This window comes from Lissotriton vulgaris, chromosome 6, assembly GCF_964263255.1.
Source record: "Lissotriton vulgaris chromosome 6, aLisVul1.2, whole genome shotgun sequence".
Classification (NCBI taxonomy): Eukaryota; Metazoa; Chordata; class Amphibia; order Caudata; family Salamandridae; genus Lissotriton; species Lissotriton vulgaris.
This window is the reverse complement of record NC_141694.1, coordinates 1,468,936,350-1,468,950,403: the sequence shown is the minus strand read 5'-3', so window position 1 is coordinate 1,468,950,403 and position 14,054 is coordinate 1,468,936,350. Positions and strand designations below refer to the sequence as shown.

Here is a 14,054-nt window from a genome sequence, read left to right as displayed (position 1 = left end):
ATGAGACAGCCTTCTGCTGTCTTGGGGAGATGTGTGAACAACTCCCAGCAAAGAACCGAGAGGAGCCTGCCATTGGATGAGGTGTTACCTCTCCCTGGCAGGAAGCCTAAACAGGGTGTAGGCCCAAAAGGCGAGCTTCAAAGGGGAAGGTGCCTTTGAGGGACAAATGGTGGACACACCTGAGGGGGGTTGCTCTTTTGTTCTTATAGACAAGTTGGCATTGAGGACAGAGAGAGGGAAACAGTTGCCAAACCAGTTTTCCCATGGGAGTGTAGCCTTCAGGTAGCTACACCTCTAGAATGGGCTACCAAGCTCTACACACTGAGACATGAGTTCTGCCAACTTCGGGGTGGGCAGAATATTGCACTCTGAGATAGCTTGATGTCACACTTTAGAGAAAGTCATCATCAGGTGGGAGGAGACCTGGTAGCACAATGGCTAGTAGTCACCACATCGCCCGAGGGCAAGTGGTGGGCATGAAAGTGGCACCCCTGGCACCCAGACCTCAGATCACATCTGCACTGGAGAGAGGCCAGAAGAAGGACTACAATTCTGTTGCCTGGACCCTGCTGATCCTTGGGCTAGCAAAAAGAGAACTGTGACTGTGTTGATCTGCTCAAAGAAAGTCATCCTCAAGTCCCAGAGAGAAGAGTTGAACTCTAAGAGTCAGTTGGCTGACTTCCTGTTACAGCTGCAGGGCGACAAAAGCTGAAAAGCTTGCTTTGGCGAGTTGGCAGCCACAATCGCTTGATTGTCACTGGCTGCTGAAATGCAGTCTGCAAGAGCAAGTCCCAACACTCAAATGTTGCACCCAAGTCTGCTGGACTCGGGAGAGTTGCTGGAGTGTAGTTTGGTCATCGAAGATGGACACTAGCATCTATTAAAGGGAACGCCTAGTTTTGCTGTAACCATAGACCATAAGAATAGTGGAAGTGTTTTGTTGGATGGACTTAACCCTGACTTCGAGGCACATTGATCTCTACGGCCAAAGTTACCCCACTGTATTCATGGACTGAGGTGGCCCGAGAAGGCGTCAGTCATCCAGATCAGCAAGCACTGGATCCTTCAGCCTTCTCAGCATCCTGTATCCATATTTATGATCTCTACATTTTTAACCTACTAATATGTCAGGTACTTTCTTAGAGGCTGGTGTGACTTAGAAGTACTAAATTATCAATATATTGCATCACAAGCTGTACACCTATGCCAGATAGGAGCACAGACTTTAAAAAAGCTTATACGTGAAACGCTGTTTATATTTAGATCCATAATCCAGTAACCTTTAAGACATATACAACATAAACATATTGATCTTTAAGACAGAACAACAAAAATAAATTTTAATTGTTTATGAACAATACTAAATGAGATCATCAACAAAATGTGTTTTTTGTATTTCAAATGGGGATGTATGGAAAAAGCAATTACCTATTGTATCATGCCCTTTGAGTTTTCTTTTCTTTTCTAGATAATCCTGTGTGTAAGAAAGTATTCAGTCAGTAACAAAAATGGTTATTGGTGTCACAAAAATACAATGTAAAAAGAACTTTCAACTGAACAATCGCTTTAAAGACATAATTCCAGGCAACTATGAAAACAGGTGTTGAAAAGAGGCAGGAGGTCGACCTACAAAGAGAGTTCCCTATCCCTTCTTGGTTTAAAAAAACATTTTATGAGACCTGCACTTCTGTTAAAAACTTTACTTTATAAATGAGAAAGAGATCGTTTGAACTGGTGTGTAACTGTCTTTTGGAAAGCTTGAAAATGAATGACACTCTCAAACTCCAGAATCCAACTTGTTTTATTACTTTTATTTAAAAGCAAATATTTGGGCAGTTCTTTTTTGTTGAGGGTCATATGCATCCATTGGGTGTTGTTTATTGGAGGAGCTCCACGGACCCTTTTTCCCCTTCCCTTTCTCAACCTGGTCTTCATCTTGCTCATGCAAGTTGAATCGGTTCAACCCCCGCATTCGTCTCCTCAACACCTATGGAAGCCAGGCTCACCGATTACTGGGATGGCACAGCCCCGCTCAGAGGAGTGAAACAATCCATAAGAGAGGACAAGAGGGGACACCAGTGCTTAATTTGAGCCGGTGGCTTCCGGTACTCTGCACCAGTACTTCATCACCAACACTGGTGCTTCTCATGAGCACCAGTTAAGGACACATTTGTTTATGGTAAGCAGGGAGAGAATAAGGTATTTGCCCAGATTCACAGGATGTTGAGGTGACTCCGAAACTCGAACCTTGTCTGGTGCCCTAGTTCCAAAGTTAGGCCACACTCCCTCCCCACTTTCATGGTTATTTCATTCTTTTTTAGGGGGCATTAACAGGAGAAAAGGGCTGGTGCAAGCTGCCTCTTGACAAGACATATTTTTACAAATGTACCAGTTGGGGGACACTGAACGATCCGACTCATGAGGCGCATAGTCCATGGAAAGGACCAGACTCTAGACCTCATTTATTAATTCTAAATGGCCCAGGATTCCGAAGTTGCCCTTCTTTGAACCTAGAAAGCAGGCAAGAAATCCTAGAAAAATAGTGGGAGGGGGACTAATTAGCACATGCAAACATGTCATTTCATCAGAGGAAGAGCAGTCACAATCTTATCCTGCCCTCATTTGAAGTCACCAATGGAGTATATCTATATAAATACATACTTTTTAGGTCGAGCCTAGCGCAGCCCGAATGCGCTGCACTAGGAGAGAGTCTCTTGGAATTACTCCAGACATTTAGAAAGCTTTCAGAAAGCTTGTGCATGTTGTTGTCACATCAATTGGCCTTTGCGTGTGGATCTCAAAAATGAAAGTAGCCAATTAGCCAAAGGCGGGTGCATGTCCCACCTCTTCTTAAAAGTTCACTCCCATGGCCTAGGGGTTTTGGGAGCGAGCAGGCAGGCAGATGCATTCCTCCTTAGTCACGTGTTTTCGCTTCACTTTTAATTGTTATCTGCTAAAGGAATGTATTGCCTTTCAGAACGCACAACGCGCCACCTTGCTTTTCTTTTAAATGCTTGTTTATTTAATTTCTGCTTATTTTGTGAAGGTTGTTCTTGTTCTCTTGTGCTGCAGTGTGCCTTTTATCAGAACTATGGCGCAGCGCTTCATGTTCAGATACCGGTCTCAGCCTGGGTTTCGTTTACATTTCTGTGCTCGGACCTTCCCTTATATTTACTTTATTTTAAGGTCTCGGCTAGCATTGCTGCGCACATGCACAGCTCGCTCGGTGAGATTTTATGATTTGGAGTAGTTTCAGTCAAGAGCTTTAAGCCCCGCCCCTCTTTTCGATTGGCTGGCGTCACCATTTAGGCTAAACGGTGGCCAGCCATTGGAAAAGAGCTCTTTATGACGTGAACTTTAGGCTTTTTCGGCCGGCCCACTTGGACAGGCTCGTCTGCCTTCCGTGCGTCATGAAATGCTTCTTATCTTTATGGGGCCATGTGTTCAAAACACATGGCCCCATAAAGACAAGAGATCCCCATGCTCCGGACGAAAGTGAAAGCGGCAGCTTACGCTTGCCGTGAAGCACTTTATATGGCTTTGTTTCTTTACTAGTGCCGTGGCCCTGTTATTTTTGTAGTCCACGTTTTGTTGTATTGTGAAGTGATCACTGCTTGTGTGTTCTTGCTAAGTATCCATTGTGTTGCTCTTTTTATGACTCCATGCTGGTAGCTGAACGTGGACGTTTTGATGGCCTTGTACTTGTACCACGTTAGAGGCCAGTAATATACTTCAGTATGTGATGTTACAGTGTGCTGTTGGTTGTTTGCTTCGCGCATCCTCGAGGCTCCAATACTCCAGAAAAGGAACCTTGTGAATGTACTTGTTTTCTCATTCTCTTCCCGCCCCAACACACTTGTGTCCAGGGAGGTAGGGGTAGGTTGGCGAACACTGGTCACGGATGCTGTAGCCTTTATTAGTTCACTCTTGTTATTATGTACTGACCTGCAGCACGTAATATTAGGGCGCTCGCGGCATCCGTCGGTGCTAGTAGCTGCGTTCTGGGGTCACTGCGCACTTGGGGGAACCCCGGCGCAGACTCTGTTAGCAGAGCTGCAGGTAGTGACGGCCGTGGCAGCCTCGATCTGCCTATAAATAGCCGCTGATCTCAGAGTCGGCCTGTGCTGCGCGTGCAGCTTCTCGTGGCTGTGTCACATTGCAGGCTTGTGACAGCATCTGGATGGGCGGTGCAAGCCACGGCATGTGATCGTGTACGCTCACAACAATGGGACAACCAGGAGCACAGCTGGTCTGTCAGTCACTGTCAGAGGGCGGAAATCTCATCTGCCGGCGCCCGTCCTGTACTGCCCTCGGCCAAGCGCAGCTGTTATCTACCAGGATGTGCCCAGCAGCAGTTGGCCACCACGTGACGGCTTGGAGTATTGCATCTGCTTACATTACAGTGCGTGCATCCATCCATTCTTGGTTTAACATGCCTTATTTTAGTGCCAGCGAGCAACTAATTCTTAACCTTAGTTATAGTCTTACTTGAGATAAGTGTGTATTTTTATTTGTGTTGGCACATTTTGAAGACAATGCTAGGTCAAGTGTTTTGCCTCAGTTTGTATAGTGCAGCATATCGCTGAGCCTTCGAAGCACGCGTTGTGAGTAAGAGGCTACTCTGTTGTTCACAAAGCTTTTAAACTGTTAAGTGGGAAGCGTTTAAATTGTCCAAGCACCTCATCCTTTGAATGTGCTTGTACCTGGGTTGTTACGCTTAGAGGCTGAGAATATACCTGCATACCTTTTTATATACATACCTTTTGTGTGCGCTGTTGCCCGCCGTTGTGTTGTTGAAGGTAGGAGTAGCAGGTTTGGGAGCAGCCCTGTCTTTACCACCTTCTTGAATTCCTTCTTGAATTCCAACTCATGAGATGGAGTTTTTTTGTGTGACGTATCCTCTGTCTTGTTACGTTCGTTGTCTTATGCCTAGTAAAATCACACAGGAATGTTTTAACCCCCTCCTTTTGCGTTTTAATTCTTAGGAACCCTTTCCGGTCAAAACCGCAGAAAAACTATCTCCATTAAAGTGCTCCAACACTTTTGTGCTCCAAGTGCACCCAACTAAATTGTTGCAAACTGTTATTTAACGTTAGTTGTTTCCTCCCATCAATAAGTATTCAAAGTGCGGTATCACCAAGACTCGCTGAATGTTACAGTGAGCGCTACCTTTACCGAAAATAGGTTGTGTGTGTATATATATCAACGTAGGTGTTTTACTGCTTTAAGGAAAAATATTTGTTACATAGTGCACGAGACGTGTACATATACTAAAGGAACGCACTGCTGTGACTCCTGTCATGACAACTGGTTTGATGCACCTCATACCAATTGTAGCAAAAACAAGCATTACAAATCAAATAGGTCTCACCTTTAACTAAGTTAAAGCCATTTGCTTTGCTATAAAATACCATTAGCAAAGCAAATGGCTTTAACTTAATAAAAGGCGAGACCTATTCCATTTTCAATGCTTGTTAATGTTTATTTTCCTAAGGTTATTTTAATTCTCTTGTTCCCATAGTGATTCCTTGGCTTCTCTCTGTGTTTAGGGGCGTAGCTATCACTGGTGCAGCGGCACACGGGCCAACTGAACTATTCTTATCGTAAGTTATTGATCAGCCGGCACCTTTGCTATGCCATGGTCTATCTTCAGCACGTCTGTGTCCGTCTCGTCTGCCATCTCCGTAAGTCTGTCTTCTCAGTCTCATCTATGTTCCCGTTTTATTTGTTTGCTCTCTTTCTTGCTGAAGCAAAATAATAAGTGCCAGTTCCCCAAAATGAGAGCCGGGAGCCTCCCACGACAACCATAAGTTGAAATGAAACATTGGTCTGGCGGGAATCAGGCGTGTGAATTTAATGACATTCTGTTCTTCTCGAGGCATGGAGACTAAGGTAGGATTTATGTACAAAAATTGATAGGGTATATGCAATACAAGATAGCACTGAAGTTGGATGCCACAGTTAAGACTTGTGATGAATATGAACTGATATTAGAACATTGGAATGTTGGAAGCTCCATTGAAGACAATAGAGTAGCTCAGGGCATATAATGGCTGGTTTAAGCCAGGAGCTCAAACATTCCAATGCTTCTTTGTTCACAGCTCTGGCTGTGAACAAAGTCTTCAGGGAACCTCAGGGAATTTCAATCCCCTCGCGATCCCTAGAGCCTTTGTTTAATTTGTTAGAGCATTCTTCCCTCTTGTGGCAGAATGTTCTAATAGACTTATAGCCCTTCGTAGCTGGGCTATACCGGCTATTAAAGTCCTGCTGCTGCCTTCGGCTCGGGCCTTTAATGCTGCAGTGGGTCTTTAATAGCCGGTATAGCCTGCTACGGCGGGCTATAAGGCTGTATTAGAACATTGGAATGTTGGGAGCTCCACTGAAAACAATGGAGTAGCTCCGGGCTTAAAATGGCTGGTATAAGCCTGGAGCTCCAACATTCTAATGTTTCTTTGTTCACAGCGGTGAACAAAGGCTTCAGGGAGCCTAAGGTGATTTCAATCCCCTTGCGCTCCCTGAAGCCTTTGTATTATTTGTTAGAACATTCTTCCCACTAGTGACAGAATGTTCTGATAGCCTTATAGCCCTTCATAGAAGGGCTATACCGGCTAGTAACGTCCTGATCCCTTGTTAAAGGCCTCGACTTCGGCTCAGACCTTTAACGCTGGAGCGGGCCTTTAATAGTCGGTATAGCCCACTACGAGGGCTATAAGGCTCTAATACAACATTGGAATGTGAAGCCCTCCATTGAATACAATGGAGTGCTCTGGGCTTTTTGCGGGCTAGTAGTAGCCCACAGAGCAACATTCAAATGTTGTTTTGTTCACAGTTGCTGCACTGAACAAAGGCCTCTCGGAGCCCGAGGGGATTTAAACTCCTCGGGCTCCAAGAGGCCTTTGTCTTTAGTAATTAGAACATTCTGCCCTCTAGGGAAGGAATGTTCTAATAACCTTATAGCCCTCATAGTGGGCTCAACCAGACATTAAAGGCCCGCTCCCTTGTTAAAAGCCCTCTCCTTCGGCCTCGGCCTTTAACAATGGAGCAGTCCTTTAACGGCCAGTAGAGCCCACTAGGTCTTCCTCTAAGGCTATATTAGAACACTAGAATATTGGGAGCTCAATTAAAACAACGGAGTGCTCTGGGCTTTTAAGGCTTCTAATAGCCAGTAGAAGCCCGGAGCTCCAACGTTCCAATGTTTGTTCACCGCTATTGCTGTGAGCAAAAAGCCTCACAGAGCCCAGGGAGATTTCAAATCCCTTGGGCCCCGTGTTTTACAAAATAGAAAACCTTTCTCTGTCATCGGACTTGGAGGAGAGCAGGAGGCGATTTTGAAAGTCAGGAGCAGGCTTGGGACCTTCACCCCACGACTTGCCGGACCCGCTGCGCGGGTCCCGCTGCGGAAAAGGTCACTCTGCGGGGGAGCCTCAACCCACCAGGCATCTCGGTCACCGGCAGGGCTGCGAGCAGGCGAGCAGGGACTCCATTGCCCAGGAGTCCCTGCGTGCAACACCTGTGGCCACTCTCCCTGCCGGCAACGCCCCCTGACAGCGGCTCAAATCTGCAGCGTTTCCCGTGCTGTAGTGGGAAACCTTTCTCTGTCATCGGACTTGGAGGAGAGCAGGAGGCGATTTTGAAAGTCAGGAGCAGGCTTGGGACCTTCACCCCACGACTTGCCGGACCCGCTGCGCGGGTCCCGCTGCGGAAAAGGTCACTCTGCGGGGGAGCCTCAACCCACCAGGCATCTCGGTCACCGGCAGGGCTGCGAGCAGGCGAGCAGGGACTCCATTGCCCAGGAGTCCCTGCGTGCAACACCTTTGCCACTCTCCCTGCCGGCAACGCCCCCTGACAGCGGCTCAAATCTGCAGCGTTTCCCGTGCTGTAGTGGGAAACCTTTCTCTGTCATCGGACTTGGAGGAGAGCAGGAGGCGATTTTGAAAGTCAGGAGCAGGCTTGGGACCTTCACCCCACGACTTGCCGGACCCGCTGCGCGGGTCCAGCTGCGGAAAAGGTCACTCTGCGGGGGAGCCTCAACCCACCAGGCATCTCGGTCACCGGCAGGGCTGCGAGCAGGCGAGCAGGGACTCCATTGCCCAGGAGTCCCTGCGTGCAACACCTGTGGCCACTCTCCCTGCCGGCAACGCCCCCTGACAGCGGCTCAAATCTGCAGCGTTTCCCGTGCTGTAGTGGGAAACCTTTCTCTGTCATCGGACTTGGAGGAGAGCAGGAGGCGATTTTGAAAGTCAGGAGCAGGCTTGGGACCTTCACCCCACGACTTGCCGGACCCGCTGCGCGGGTCCCGCTGCGGAAAAGGTCACTCTGCGGGGGAGCCTCAACCCACCAGGCATCTCGGTCACCGGCAGGGCTGCGAGCAGGCGAGCAGGGACTCCATTGCCCAGGAGTCCCTGCGTGCAACACCTGTGGCCACTCTCCCTGCCGGCAACGCCCCCTGACAGCGGCTCAAATCTGCAGCGTTTCCCGTGCTGTAGTGGGAAACCTTTCTCTGTCATCGGACTTGGAGGAGAGCAGGAGGCGATTTTGAAAGTCAGGAGCAGGCTTGGGACCTTCACCCCACGACTTGCCGGACCCGCTGCGCAGGTCCCGCTGCGGAAAAGGTCACTCTGCGGGGGAGCCTCAACCCACCAGGCATCTCGGTCACCGGCAGGGCTGCGAGCAGGCGAGCAGGGACTCCATTGCCCAGGAGTCCCTGCGTGCAACACCTGTGGCCACTCTCCCTGCCGGCAACGCCCACTGCCCTACCCTATATTTTAAGGCAGAGCACCCGCTGCGCGGGAGCGACCGGGGCGAAGACCGGGCAAAGAGCGGGCCGTTTGAGGCCGTTCGAGGTCGGAGAGGACTGGACTGGCCCACCCTCCATCGCTTTTTCCTTACAGGCAATCATCCCCTTGTTCCATAAGAAATGAGTACCAGGGCAACTCGGAGCAAGACCTCCAAGGCAGCCTCGCAAATTAGCGACCCTATGGACGATTTTATCACCCGTACTAACATAGCCATTGATAATGAAATATCCAAATTACAAACCCGGGTGTCCTTAGAACTGGGTGCTGCCAGAAGACTGTCACAAGTGATAGCGCTCTCAAAAAAATCCTCCCTAGGCCACATAGCCACCTCGGTTACTCCGGAACGCCCTGCCATCCCTCAATGTGTAGTTACACAGGCTGATGTCCATCGGATCTCTACCAACTCCACCCCCTCTCCATCGCTAGAGCGATATTCCAACGTAGATGAAGCCAACCTCCCAGTTGCATTTTGCGCCCAGAACCCGACCCCTAACCCTCAGTTATCCTCAAACCCCACTACTGGTAAACCACCTAAAAGGAAGCGTCGAACAGGCACTGCTTACGCACGCAAAAAAGCGAAAATTGTGCTTCCCCAAAACCTAACCTCCACAAGAGCACTATCACCTAACGTGTCATCTAACGTGATTCAAGAAAAAAGCACGGGGTCTCAACTCCCTAGGGAGGGAGGTACAGTGGATTCCGATGTCACCCCACCTAGTATCGACCAAAAGACTGAGGGCTTGCAGACTGAAGGGTTGGGCAACAACGAAAGGGAATTTATAGATCTGGTCTGGTCAACCCTAAAGAAACTTCTTTCCCCTCTTGACCTTAGACTCTCGAGAATAGAGAATAACCTGCTCGAGATGGAAAAAAGTATTATTGCTCTGGCCACTCTTGGTTTGAGAACTCTTGAAAACCAGTGGCACCCTGTGCCAGATATAACGCCACCAATTCCCACCATTCAAGTGCAGGATGTCCCACCCTCAAACCCTGCCACACTACGGCAGGATGTCCCACCCCCAGCCCCACTCCCCTCACGGCCGATACCCAAGCCAAGGTCTGTGGCGGTGAACCAAATTCCCCTTGCCGCTAAACCTAAGGCTCCCCAACGAGCCCCAAATTCCCAACTAGGAAAGCCTAAACCTGGCGCCCAGCCCAAACCTACCCTTAGTACCGTACAGGACCCTCCTTCAAAGGACAACTTCAGAGGTGGGTATATTGACCTTCCCCCTGAGGCCAACGACTATGTGGTGGTACTAACGGGTGTTCCCCAGATTGGTGTAGACCAGCATGAGAACCACTGGTCGTTGAAAAATAAAATAATGTATTGGTTAAATATTAATAGACCTAAGAAATCCAGTCCAGGGGACTGTATAGTGGTGACCTTTGAGGACCCGCATACGGCACAATTCATCTGCTCCTGGCCTGGTTCTGAAGGGTCCCCTGTCATACCCAGACCTCTGTCTTTCTTTTATCCACCCCGTGTCCAGCATACCCCGGCGGATGATTGGTCCCTAGTTCAGCACCAACCTTGGAAAAGCCACCCTAAAGCCTATAACCAACTCCAACCACTTTGGAACGGCTTTCCTACCTCAAACAGATATGGTGGCCTGGAGGAGGTGGATTGACTTTCTAGCCAACACACTCAACATAACCCTGAAAAATCTTTCACCCTGCACACCCGAAGCCCACCTGAGCACGTACCCCCAGATTTCCCAGCAGTCCTAGTGGGATATACAAATGGCTTAGACACTAAGGAAGGGTTGATGTCTCCTGTTATTTCTGACCCACTTGTCTCGGAAGGCTGCTCAGTTTCACCTTTTACGACTTCCCAACCATTAATCCTAGGGGGTGCAGCAGAGGCGAACGGGATTGATACAACCAAGGCTCCTTCACCACAGCATTCTGAATCCTGTGTAAATGTTTCCAGAGAGGCTGCACCCGAAATTTCTCTGCCTATTTATCCCTCTTCACAGCACACCTCTGGTACATCGTTAATAAGTATCCTGAGCTGGAATGTGGCTGGGCTTGTCCGCAATCTTGAGAATCCAGACTGGATTGCCCTTCTAGAACCATATAGCATCTGCCTTTTTCAGGAAACCTGGTGCCAAGAACCAAGGCACAGAGTGGGGTTCACGACCTACTTTGTTCCAGCCGTACAACAACCTGGCTCTAAAGGTCACCCTTCAGGCGGTCTATTGATTTGGATTAGTATTGCCTTAAGGCTAGGTGTTACCCAAAGGTCTACTAAATCTCCTGACCTACAATGGCTATCACTGCATCACAAAGGAGGGAGGACCCTAGAAGTCTTTAATATTTATCTGAGGGGCTCCAATGGTGGGCCTTCACGTTTATCATCAACAGGCCTAAGCAATGATCTAGCCTCTTGCAACATTGATTCTTATGTCCTTCTTGCGGGTGATTTCAACTGTTGCTTTGAGCCATTGTCTAGGGAAGACATTCCGGATACCTTCGAAGAGGACTCAAGGAGAGGTATCCCTATCCTAGCCATCGATCCGATTCCCAAATGGACACAAAGCGCAATAGATATCAATGCCCTTTGTCTGGAACATAATCTGAGATCAGCCAACGGCCGTTCCAAATCGGACCCTAGGGGAGCCCATACATATAACAGGACTGGGCGAACTTCCAGAATTGATTTTGTCATGCTCAATTTTAATCTGTGGACTTTCCACCAAGATATGGAGGTCATTGTATCCAGTGACAGTGATCACAACCCACTTTCTCTTTCGATCACCAGTCCATGGCAGGATGGGACCTTTGCTAGCTCAGACCACAAGTGGAAAACCTCACGTGAAATCGCTCCCTCTAATTGTAGTAGGCGCTTGAAGTGGGCAAGAGTCTCGGCGGACGAAGAGAGGCTATCACTAGCTGGGTCTATTCTGCTAGAGGCTGATTCCAAGCTCGATACATTAAGCCCCACGGGTAAAAAGACCTTACCTTTGTTTACAAAGACCATAGAGGCTCTGAGTGATCTGTTTATTATCTCCCAACCGAGCACCAAGGTGGCCCAAAAGGGTGCTTCCACGTCCAAAACAAAGTGGTACTCCTCAAAATGCCGGACAGCGAAGGGGGCTCTTATCTCGGCAGTAAAAAATAATGACCCAGAAAAAGTAAGGGCTGCAAGGAAGACTTATAAAAGAGTTGTGACCGAAGCAAAAGAAGCATATGATCTAAACTTCTGGCGGTACTTGGCCGAAGCAAGCAAAAAGAAAAACGCCAAGGAGTTTTGGGATCTGCTAAGAGCCAGGGAAAAGCCCACTGATCAGCAAATAACCTGTAACATCTCCGGTGCTGTATGGTTGGAACATTTCTCCAAGCTGTATTCCATCCCACTGGGGGTTTGTCATCATATCTTGGCTCCTTTGCCCTGCCCTACAACAGTCCCCATGAGTAGTGATGGTCCATTTTCTAGACAGGAGGTAGAAAAGGCAATTAAGGGCATTGTTTCCAACAAAGCTGCTGGCCCTGATGGGATCCCGGGCGATTTGCTAAAAACCTACCCGGCGTGGTGGAGCAGACTGATCACTTCCCTCCTAAATGAGGCCCTGCTAGGAGGCTCCTTCCCTGATTCCTGGAGGGGAGCGGAAGTGGTCCCTATTTTTAAGAAGGGCTCCAGAGACGATCCGGCAAATTATCGCCCCATCAGCCTGCTGGACTCAACTCAAAAGGTGGCGGGCAAAGTTGTTCTAACCAGGATATTGCAGTGGGCAGAAGAAAATCAGATCCTGTCCAACCTCCAAGCAGGCTTCAGAACGGGGACTGGCACTATTGAGCAGACATTTCGCCTCCTTATGCTCTATTGGAAAGTTGTGGTGTTGGGGGGGGGGGCAGTTTGTACTTGGTCTTTATTGACCTACGCACAGCGTTCGATCTGGTCCCACGAGCATTATTGTGGAATGTTCTTAATGAGTTAGGCTTACCACCCTACCTGTTAGCCCTATTGATAAAATTCCACGATAGCAATTTCGCCCAAATTAGATGGGGTTCACAGGGCGAAAAAACACCTCGCATTCCGGTGAACAGGGGCGTCCGCCAGGGTTGTGTGCTTGCCCCCACTCTGTTTTCTCTCTATGTTAACGGAGTGGTGGAGCATCTCTAACAAGATCCATCTGATGCGCCGACCCTGGCGGGGAAGAAAATTCCGACGCTCCTGTTCGCGGATGACACCCTTCTAATTTCTAAGACTCCAGTGGGTATCCAAAAATTGCTATCTAGCTTCAAGTCCTTTTGTGATGACAAAGGCCTGGCCATAAATATAGGAAAGACCAAGTTCCTTGTCCTTAACCCCCCTAAAAAAACAGTGGTTTCCCCCGTTCTAGACTCTGTTCATTTAGAGAGAGTCAAGGAATTTGACTACCTGGGTATACGGTTATCCGACTCTATGAGCTGGAGGGCACACCATCAGAAGGTGTTTCTTGCTCACAAGAGGGTAGCTGGAGCCCTGCTCAAACAACAGCGAGCTTCGCCATTGAAACCCATCGGGGCAGTTCTAGATATCTACAGGGCAAGGGTTGTAAGCGCGGCATTATACGGCGCGGAACTGTGGGGCTCACAGAAAATTGATACCTTGGTCTCCCTTGATAATAATTTTCATAAAGATCTCTTGAGGCTGCCCCACAGCACTCCTACAATCCCCATTTTGCTAGATGCGGGTTCCCGCCCAATATGTGACCAAGCAAAACTACGCCCTCTTTTACTATGGTCTAGAATCTGGAATGTCCCTGAACTCCACAGCTACGCAGACGCTCTGGAAGATCTTCTGTCCCTTCCAGGATGCCACAAGATTACCTGGCTTAGGGATGTTAAGTCCCTTCTCTACAAACTGGGGCTAGGAGATGCTTGGGATAGTAAAACAGCTCCCTCAAAACAAGTAATAAAAAAAGCCTTCTGGTCGTGGGTGGACAACGAAAGAATGTGCAATTCTAATCACTGTAAATCTGTCGCCCAGTTCTTGTTAATTAAAGAAATCCCTTTTAGGGAACCCTATTTGGACTCTATCCACAACTCTGGTGACAGAGCATTGTACATTAAATTCAGGTTAGGTGTACTCCCTCTTGGTCAATTTACCTCAACCTGGAAACCGCCTCTACAAACTGTGCCATTCTGTCCCTTTTGCGAAATGAGGGTTGAATCTGTTGCACACTTGCTGTTCGAATGCAACACCTATGTAGCACCTAGGAAGTTGTGGTTGAGACCATTATGTAGGAGTCTGGGAACAAGATCTCATTTAGA

General features: G+C 48.4%; 1 protein-coding gene and 1 long non-coding RNA gene across 4 annotated transcripts in view; one reads left to right on the top strand and one right to left on the bottom strand.

The window, feature by feature from the left end:
* Positions 1-14,054, bottom strand: part of LOC147709001 (uncharacterized) — a 398,890-nt gene that overhangs the window by 246,990 nt on the left and 137,846 nt on the right. For all 3 annotated transcript variants that reach the window (XM_086927594.1, XM_086927593.1, XM_086927592.1), the window contains exon 4: positions 1,429-1,474. In XM_086927594.1, coding sequence (XP_086783720.1) covers positions 1,429-1,474 — 46 coding nt within the window. The remainder of the gene's footprint in view (positions 1-1,428; positions 1,475-14,054) is intronic.
* Positions 1-14,054, top strand: part of LOC147709002 (uncharacterized) — a 290,481-nt gene that overhangs the window by 190,781 nt on the left and 85,646 nt on the right. The window lies entirely within an intron of this gene.